General features: G+C 54.2%; 1 protein-coding gene across 1 annotated transcript in view; it reads right to left on the reverse strand.

Annotated features, from left to right (window-relative positions):
• FAM71E2 (family with sequence similarity 71 member E2) overlaps nt 1–8,919 on the reverse strand; it is a 15,276-nt gene extending 6,357 nt beyond the window's left edge. Inside the window, exons 1-9 of the mRNA XM_007957295.1 lie at nt 8,850–8,919; nt 7,985–8,059; nt 7,129–7,250; nt 5,084–5,263; nt 4,374–4,528; nt 3,454–3,715; nt 3,157–3,181; nt 2,949–3,013; nt 2,748–2,851 (exon numbers count right to left, since the gene is read on the reverse strand). Of these exons, the coding sequence (XP_007955486.1) occupies nt 2,748–2,851; nt 2,949–3,013; nt 3,157–3,181; nt 3,454–3,715; nt 4,374–4,528; nt 5,084–5,263; nt 7,129–7,250; nt 7,985–8,059; nt 8,850–8,919 (1,058 nt within the window). The remainder of the gene's footprint in view (nt 1–2,747; nt 2,852–2,948; nt 3,014–3,156; nt 3,182–3,453; nt 3,716–4,373; nt 4,529–5,083; nt 5,264–7,128; nt 7,251–7,984; nt 8,060–8,849) is intronic.
• Nucleotides 8,920–9,375: the final 456 nt, after the last annotated feature.

Genomic DNA, 9,375 nt, shown 5'->3' on the forward strand with positions numbered 1-9,375 from the left:
AATAAGCAGCATCATGATAAATGGAGAAAAGATTGAAGTTATCAAAGACTTCATATTACTTTGTTCTACAATCAACACCGATGGAAGCAGCAGTCAAAACATCAGACGACATTGCATTGGGCCAATCTGCTGCAAAAGACCTCTTTCAAGTGCTGAAGAACAAAGATACCTCCTTGAGGACTAAGGTGCAGCTGACACAAGCCATGGTATTTTCAGTCGCCTCATATGCATGTGAGAGCTGGACAATGAATAAGGAAGACTGAAGAAGAGTTGATGCTTTTGAGCTGTGGTGCTGATGAGGAATGCTGAAGGTACCATGGACTGCTAAAAGAACTAACAGATCTGTCCTGGAAGAAGTGCAGCCAGAATGCTCCTAGGAAGCGAGAATGGCCAGACTTTGTCTCCCCTACTTTGGTCATGTTGTCAGGAGGTACCATTCCCTGGAGATGGATGTCATGCTTGGTAAAGTGGAGGGTCAGTGAAAAAGGGGAAGGCCTTTGACAAGATGGATTGACACCATGGCTACAATGATGGGCTCAGGTATAGCAAGGATCATGGAGCTGGTGTGGGACCAGGCAGTGTTTTGTTCTGCTGTGCATGGGGTCTCTATGAGTCGGAGACGACTCGATGGCATGTAACAACAACACAACGAATGAAATCCCATGAGGTGTTTGCTGGTCCCCACGCGGCCTCAGCAGCAACTCATTTTCTTTGTCACGGTTGCAGACATGCCTATGGCACTAGTTTTGTCCATTCAACTTTTCACAAGTATGCGATTTACTGACAGCACTTGACCTAGCTGGCTGTGTCTTTTTGTTTAAGTGCTAACTCCTCGTGCTCCTTGCAGCCTCTGGTCACCCCAGGTGAGCTTCCATCCCTATGGATTTGTCTATTCTGGACGTGGGAAGACATTCTCTGTGACTGGCTGGTTTTTCCTGGCATGTTTTCAAGGTTTTCTGTGTTGTAGTATGTGTCAGAACTTCCTTTCTCTTGCAGCTGCTGGTCACCCCAGGTGAGCTTCCATCCCTATGGATTTGTCTATTCTGGACGTGGGAAGACATTCTTTGTGACTGGCTGGTTTTTCCTGGCATGTTTTCAAGGTTTTCTGTGTTGTAGTATGTGTCAGAACTTCCTTTCTCTTCCTATGACTGACTGGTATTCAGTTATGGAGCTCTGGTGCCAAAGTGGTGAAGGCATTCGACTGCTAACCAAAAAGTCATTGGTTCAAACCCATCACCTGCTGTCACAGGAAATATGAAGCTGAGTCGGAACTGACTCAGCTTGTGTGTTTTTTTTCTTTAACATCCAACACATTTTGTGTCTCCACTCATCTGTTAGGAGCTCTGGTGGCGTAGTGCCTAAGACATTTGGCTGCCAATCATAAGGCTGGCGGTTCACTCCTCGGAAGGAAGGTTGGGCAATCTACTTCCGTGGTGATACCACCTTGGAAACCCAAGGAGGGGTCGCTATGAATCAGATACAACTCTACGGCAGTGGGTTTGGTTTGGTTTGGGACTCCTCTGTTGACGACAGTGGTGTTGTTTCCACTTTTTGGCTGCCGTGAGCAGTGCTGAAGTGAACAGTAGGCAAGTATTGTGTTGAGTTCCTGATTCCAAGTCTTTTGGGAATATACCTCCGAGTGGAATGCCTGGATCATAAGGTCATACCATGAGCTCACCCTGACTGGGTTAAGGAGCCGGACTGCTAAACCAAAGGCTGGCAGCTCGAACTCAGAACACAGAAGGCTCTGTGCGAGGAAGACTTGGCAATCTGCTGTGAAGATTCAAGAAAACCAAACCACGCCCACTGCCGTGGAGTCCACTGACTCACAGCGCCCCTAGAGGACAGAGTGGAACTGCCCACAGGGTCTCCAAGGCTGTCAGTCTTTACCAAGCAGACTGCCTCATCTTTCTCCCATGGAGCAACTGGTGGGTTCAAAGTGCCAACATTTTGGTGATCAGCCTAATGCTTTAACCACTGTGCCACCCCAGTTCCTTCCTGAAAGATTACCCGCCTACCGCATCAAGTAGATTCTGACTCATAGCGACCCCCATTGGGTTTCCGAGGCAGTAAATCTTTATGGAAGTAGACTGCCTAATTTTCCTTCCATGGAGTGTCTGGTGGGTTTGAACTGCCAACCTTCTGGTTAGCAGTCAAATGCCTTAGGTACTACACCACCATTACAGCCTAGAAGACCCAGAGGCAGTTTTACTCTGTCCCACGGGGTCACTGTGGGTCGGAACCGATTCAATGTCACACAATAACGACAAAAAATATATATAAAATTTCCCCTTTTGATTGTTATTTTTAAAGTTTTATTGAGGTGGAAATAACGCAATGAAACACAACACCATGTTGACTATTGCGACAGGTGCAGCTTATGGCGTTAGTGTGTCCGCCATGTTGTGTAACTGTCACCTCTATGTCCAGATCTTTTTATCACCCCAAACAGAAAGTGTCTCCACTAAACAAGGACCCCCGCCACCCACCCCCCAGCCCTGGGCACCTCTGTCCTGCTTTCTGTCTCTGTGAGTTTGCCTATTGTCACAAGGAGCCCTCGCTGGTGCACTGGTTAAGCCCTGGCTGCTAACTACAAGGTCAGCAGTACGATCCCACCCAACAGCTCCACAGAGAAAGACCTAATTACAACCAAGCAAACCTGGCAACAGCATCTTTGGAACCTGGGGGCCAGGCCCTGGACCCCTCATCCTTCCCCCATGGGCAGCAGGGTGCCGAGGCAAGCCTACCTCTTTGCTGTGACCTTCTTTCTACTGTCAGTCGATTCCGGCTGTGACCAGATGAGAGGCACAGAGTCACCCACGGCCTGAGACTTGAACTTGCGCTTTAGAGCCTGAGGGTGGGGCCGGGGAGGGATGGTGAGGCCAGGGGCAGCAGGCCCTGGGTCCCCGAGGCCCAAAGCCAGGGCCGCAGCTGCATCCCGGGCCCACCTTCGCCCTCCTCTGCTTCTGGGATAGCAGCAGTTTGTAAGGAAGGACAGGCTTCCGGATGGTGACTGGGAAGAGAGGCGGAGACAGCAGGTCAGGGAGCCCCGCATCACGCCGAGTGGGGCCCACGGGACCGGCGGGCTGCATGAGCAGGAGGGGCTGGCGTGGGAGAGGGCTCTGCGGGGCCAGGCAGCAAGAGCTGGGGGCTCACCTGAGCGCTTGGTCTGGGATGGGTCCTGCGGGCGGGAAGCGGGGGGTCAGGAGAGAGAAGACCTCACCCCGTGTCTGCGAATCCCTCACCTGCCAGCTGGGTGTCCGGCCGGCCCTCCTCCCTCAGTCCTGGGAACCCCAGTCCCTCCTCCCTCAGACCCGGGGGTCCCGGCCCCCTCCTCTTCCTGGGGACCCTGGACTTGAGGCTCCAGACACCCCTGCCCTCTGCACCGGCAGAGCAGGTGCCCGGACCGTCTCCCCGCCTTCACCGCGGGGGTCCGTGGGCTCAGCGCCCCACCTGCAGCTGCCAGGTGGAGGCGAATCGCGCGGACCGGGACAGGCCCACCGGGGGCAGCAGGTGCATGGCGCTGGGGGCGCAGCTGGTGGCCGGCTCGTGAAGCAGGTGGATGAGGCGGATCCAACGGTCGAACAGGAAGCCCACCTCGCAGTCAGGGGCGTCCAGTTCCAGGTAGTAGTAGCGGCCGGTGGCCAGGCGCAGCTTCAGGCGCCAGGCGGCCAGGTCGTGGACGTAGAGGTGCACCAGGCCCAGTGGGATCATCCTGCGGGGGCGGGGCGAGCGCGTCGCGTGGACTGACCCCGCTCCTAACCCGGCCACGGCCAGCGGTCGAATCCCCGCCGGGCCGGGTTCTCTTTGCTTGTTAATGAGGCAGGAGGCAATTCCCTACATTTGGAAGGTTTGCTGCAGCCCTGGGAGGGGCAAGCCTCAAAACTCACTGCCCTCTGGTCAGTCCCCACTCATAACGACCCCTGCTGGGGTTTCCGAGGCAGTATCACTACGGAAATAGATCGCCCAACCTTCTTTCCGAGGAGTGGCTGGTGGGTTTGAACCGCCAGCCTTCTGATTAGCAGTCAGGTGCCTTAGGCACTGCGCCACCAGAAGTCTGTATCAGGGTGGGGTAGAATGTAAGTCAACCTCCTGAGACATAACCGAGCAGACGAGGCCCAGAGAAGCAGGAAGAAATGGGGGCAGACGGACTCTAAGCACAGGAAGACCACCAGGGAACCAAGCAACAAGGACCCTCCCCCTTGTGGCAGTCTACTTCCCCGAGAGGGCACCTTTACGCCGCCTAAACTGTGAGAAAATAAATTCCTGTTTGTTGAAGCCACCCCCTTGTGGTGTTTCCGTCACAGCAGTACCAGGGGACTGAGACGGGGGGCGGCGCGGGGGTGGGGTGGCGTGGGGCGGGGTGGAGGCACCTGGTGAGGACGAGGTTGGAGGAGTCCTCGTCCTCGGGGGGCTTCGCAATCAGCAGGATGTCCGGCAGCGCCAGGCCAGGCAGGCTGGCAGCCACACCCATGGTCAGGCGGTTGGAGCCGTGATGCAGGTACACAGGGTCCCCTCGGTGTGTCACCTGGGGTGGCCATCGACAGGGGCTGGGACCACATCTTCCTGTAGCGCGCCGCACCCCGGCCCCCGCCGCCCAAGCCCCCAGCTGCCTGGATCCCAAACCAACTGTCACGCAGCCGACTGACTCCGGGTGCCCCTGGGTGTGCCAGGGTGGAGCGGGCTCCCGGCCCATCCCCAGATGCGCACTGGGTGGACTGGAACCCCAACCTTAACTGATTGAACCCCCCACAGACTCAGATCCAGAGCCCCCCCCCAAAAAAAACACCACACCAGTTGCTGTGTGGTCGCTTGGCTCCCGGCCCTCCCACCTGTGCCCAACAGAGCTGTGCCCCACAGGGCTGTAAGGCCTTGACCACTGGAAAGTAGGTCGGCAGGCTGTTATTCTCAGGGACCTCTGGGGGGGTTCAAACCCCAGGCTTCAGGCTAGGAGCTTAGCTGTTTGAGTCACCCAAGACTCGGCCCCGACTCCCAGCCCCTCCTAAAACAACCCGCTTCATGGCCCAGGCGCCCCGCTCCGGTCCAGCCCCCTCTCAGCCCCGGGGTGGAGGGAGTCGGGGACCTGGACAAAGTTACTCTCAAACATGGGCAGCGGGCCGAGGGGCAGGTACTCGCCCTTCTGCAGGGTCTTCTGCAGCTCCCCCAGAATGGGGACCCACTTTGAGGTGCCCTCGAAGGGCCCCAAGCGTCCCAGGTTCCAGAGCTGGTTCATGGTGGCCGTGGTGGGCAGTGGGTAGGGCCCCTGGGGTTTCACAGGTGTCCGGAGCTCAGCCGTCACAGAGAATGGGGCGTCCCCAGCACTGGGAGGCGCAGGCCGTGGCCATGGCCCCCCAGGTCAGCGTGGCAGCACTGGCTGGGGGAGGAGGGCTTTGTGACATCATCAGACACCCAGGGGACCCTTCCTGAGATCTCCTCAGGGATACAGTCGGGAATCCTGCTACCCAACCACCCACCCACTCCAGACCCAAGCCGGTGACAAACCAGGGTCCTGGGTCTTAAAATCTGTCGAGCAGCCATTGAACATACAACTAGTGGTCTCTACTCATCAGAAGCCAGAGGAGGAAGGAGACCAGAGCCTCAGATGAGAACTTAGGCTACGAGGCTGGCAGCCTTCAGAAGCCACAGCCTCACCTGCCCTGAGACTGGAAGGGCCAGTTAGTGCCTGGCTGTGACCACGGCCTGTTCTGATCACGGCACATTGGATAACCCTTGAGAGATGGGAAGGGAAACAGAACAGGACTCAAACTCTTACCAGTCCACACTTCCTGGACAGACTAGAGGACTCCTGGAGAGGCCAGCCCCGAGATACTCTTTAAACCTTGATCCAAAACTATCCCCTGGGGTCACCACTCAGTGAAATAATAGATTGGCACAATGAAAAAAGGACAGCACATGTGAGTACAGTGCTCCCTTCAAAAACCATCTACATGAGCCCAAGAGGTCAACGATGACTCTGCAGCAAAGACAAGATGATAAGGAGGCAGGGCGACTAGAATGCTGGAAACAGAACAATCAGAATGCAACGGAAGAGAGTGCCGACTAGTGTGAAAATGTAACTACTGCCTCTGAACAAATTGTGCAGAAACTCAAATGAGAACCACTTTGCTTTGTAAACTTTCACTGAAAAATAATAAAATTTTTTTTCTTCTTCTTTTTTTTTTAATTGTGATTTGAGTGAAAAGTTAGAGCAAATTCACTTTCCATACAGCAGTTCATATATACTTTGTCTCATGACATTGACTGTAATTTACCCCAATACAACAGATCCCCTCCCACTTCTTCCCGATAGTTACCTCTTCCCTGTGTCCATCCCTCCATGCACTCCTGCCCCCTGAACTGTCTCCCTGTGCACACACAGCCCTTCTTTCTCCCATGATTGTTCTCTCCAAGGAGTGTATCTACCTCAGGTACATGTTCAACTCAAATGCCTGTCTTTTGTTTGGCTAGAAGACATAGGTGTCTTCCAGAGCTGAAGGGCAGCTGGGGACCATAGTCTCAGGGGTTCCACCAGGCCCTATCAGATCAGCAAACCTGGTCCCCTGAAAAATAGTATATTTTAAAAGAATCAGCGTCCCTGGAGAGTCTGGGTGACAGTGGCTTGGTGGCCACATCAGACCTCCACGTCTAACTTTACAAGGGGGAGGAAAGTCACCATCAGCCTCAACAGCCCAGGACTGATGCCTGTGAGGCAGAGGTCAGACACACCTCCTCTCTCCAAACTTTTCACCGATTCTGACCCCAGCCGTCCCTCCCACGGCACTCAGTACCTCTCTGCTGGGTTCGATAATTCATTACAATGGTCACATGGAACTCACAGACACTACTCACAGTTACGGGGTTAATTAGGGAAGTAACAGGCCACGATTCGGGTTCAGGAACGACTCAGATACCGTTCTCCATCAGGACAGGCTCTTCCCAGCCATGCCCACAGGCAGGCCCCTCAGCCCCTCAGCCTCTCGGCCCCTCAGTCGTCTTGGTCTGGCCTGGTCAGGCAAGTGTTAACACAGCTCTGTAGCTCTACCGGGAAGTGGCCGAGTGGACCCCACTCCACCAGCAAGCCTCAGCGCTCTCTCACTTCAGGGCTCGGCATGCCCACTGTCTCCTCACCGGGACGCCCACTGTGCCGTCTGAGCCAGTCTTCGGTTCTGCCACTGCCGTTTTTCGGCTGTTGCTCCCTGGCACCTGGTACTGGAGCTGTGGTTGCAGCTGTCCCTCTCTGGCTCCTGGGTCTAGGAGGTTCCCAGTGCAGGGACCCCAGGTCCAAAGGACACCCTCCACTCTGTCTCTTTCTCCTGGTGGTAGTGAGGCTCTCCTCTGCTCTGGTTCCATACACCTCATTGCATGCCCCCCAAGAGTTCCATGCACCTTATTTGCATTATGAGTAATGCTGTCCAATCCTCTTGGCAGCCCACGAGCACCTTATTTGCATAGTCCCACCCAATCATTTTGCCAGAGTCCCAAGACTATGCATGGCCACATTAAGTAATTCATGGTACCACAGCATGGGATACTGTCAACAAACTCTGTCCAGTAGGTTTCTGACTCTAATATACGTGGCCTGAATTACAACGCCAGCTCCACCACCCTTCTGCTGACCCTACATAAGACCCATGTCCTCTCTGAACCCCAGCGTTGTGGACGGAATTGCTTCACCTGAGGTCCTAACGCCTGCAGCTGTAGGACATACGTGATCCTGCCTGGCAACAGGCTTTCTTTTGTTTTTAATGAGATCAAACCAGAGCTGGGTGGCTCCTAAGCCTAATTATTATTATTTTTAACTTTTTATTGTGATTCAGTGGAAGTGTGCAGAACAAACTGGTTTTCCATGCAACGTTTCATACACCTTTTGTTTTGTGACATTGATTGTAATCCCACACTGTGACAGTACTCGTCCACTCTCTCCCGGTGGAAACCTAACAACTTCTGGGGTACAAAAGGAGCCAAGTACACAGAGCACACTTACGGGGGAAGACACAGATGCCGTGTGAGGCTGTGTCTGCCAGGGAAGGAACGCCGAGCTCGCCACGGACACCAGGAACTAGGAGAGAGCCCAGAGGACGGACTGGCGTGGCTGAGACCCTGAAGCGGTCTTTTAGCCACTAGAATTGTGAGGAAAAGACATGTCTGTTCTTTGACACCACCCATTGTGGCATTTCTGACAGCACCAGCTAAGACAGGGGCAGTGTGGTTCAGGGATAGAGCTCCCGCCTTCCACACAGAGACACCCGGGTTTGATCACTGACCAACGCATCTCCCACACAGCCACCTGCCTGGCAGTGGCGGTTCCACGTTGCTAGGATGCTGAACAGATCCTAGTGGCGCTTCCAGACGGAAACAGATGAGGAGGAAAGGTCTGGTAACCGACTTCAGAAAAGCAGTTGGTGAAAACACCTTCACCCTGGTGATCTGACTGCAGCTGGTCTCAGGGAGGGCACAGGGTGTAGCGTTTCTCCTGTGTGCCCGCAGTCCCCGTGAGTGAGACGCCAACTTCATGGTGGCTAATGAAGATGACAGGAGAGGTTGGGGACTCGAACCTGCTAGCTACTAGCTAGCTAGAAACATGTGGCAGTCAGCTTCCATGTTCCATAAAGATTGACAGCTTTGGAGACCCTGTGGGCAGTTCCACTCTGTCCTCTAGGGGCGCTGTGGGTCAGAATGGACTCCAGGGCAGTGGGTGTGGTTTGGGCTTTGCTTCTGTGAAGATTGACAGCCTTGGAGACCCTGTGGGCAGTTCCACTCTGTCCTCTAGGGGCACTGTGAGTAGGAATTGACTGTATTGCAATAAGTTTGCTGGACACTTACTTCCAATTTGCTATTGAGAACAATACCATGCTGAACGACCTTGAGCTTGCGGCTTTGTCCAGGTTCAAGGGTTCCGTAAAGTGTGTTGCTGGTCATGGGATGATCTTCTGGAAGCTTCTTTCATCCACTCAAATACTTCTTGAGTGCTGACTCTGCCCCTGAGGTCCCTGCGTGGTGCAAACACTTTATGTTTGACCACGGACCTAAAGGTTGGCAGTTTGAGAGAAGGCTTGGTGACAGGCTTCGGTGGAGATTGTTGTCAGCTGTTGTCAAGTCGATGCTGATTTCTGGCAACCCCACGTATTCAGGGCTGTGAACTTTCCGAAGGCCGGTTGTCCGAGGTGCCCCATGTAGGTTCGAACCGTCAGCCTTCCAGCCGTTTGTGGCACCTGGAGACTCCTTGTAAAGACGACAGCCATGGAAGCCCTGTGCGACAGCTCTACCTGGTAACATGTGGGGTCGCCGTGAGTTGGACTTGACTTGATGACAGTGGGTTTGGGTTTTTTTTTTTTTTCTACTCTACACATTTTTTTGTTTTAACCCTACCTCGAT

Source organism: Orycteropus afer, unplaced genomic scaffold (genome assembly GCF_000298275.1).
Source record: "Orycteropus afer afer isolate SDZICR_OR568_19922 unplaced genomic scaffold, OryAfe1.0 scaffold00726, whole genome shotgun sequence".
NCBI lineage: Eukaryota > Metazoa > Chordata > Mammalia > Tubulidentata > Orycteropodidae > Orycteropus > Orycteropus afer.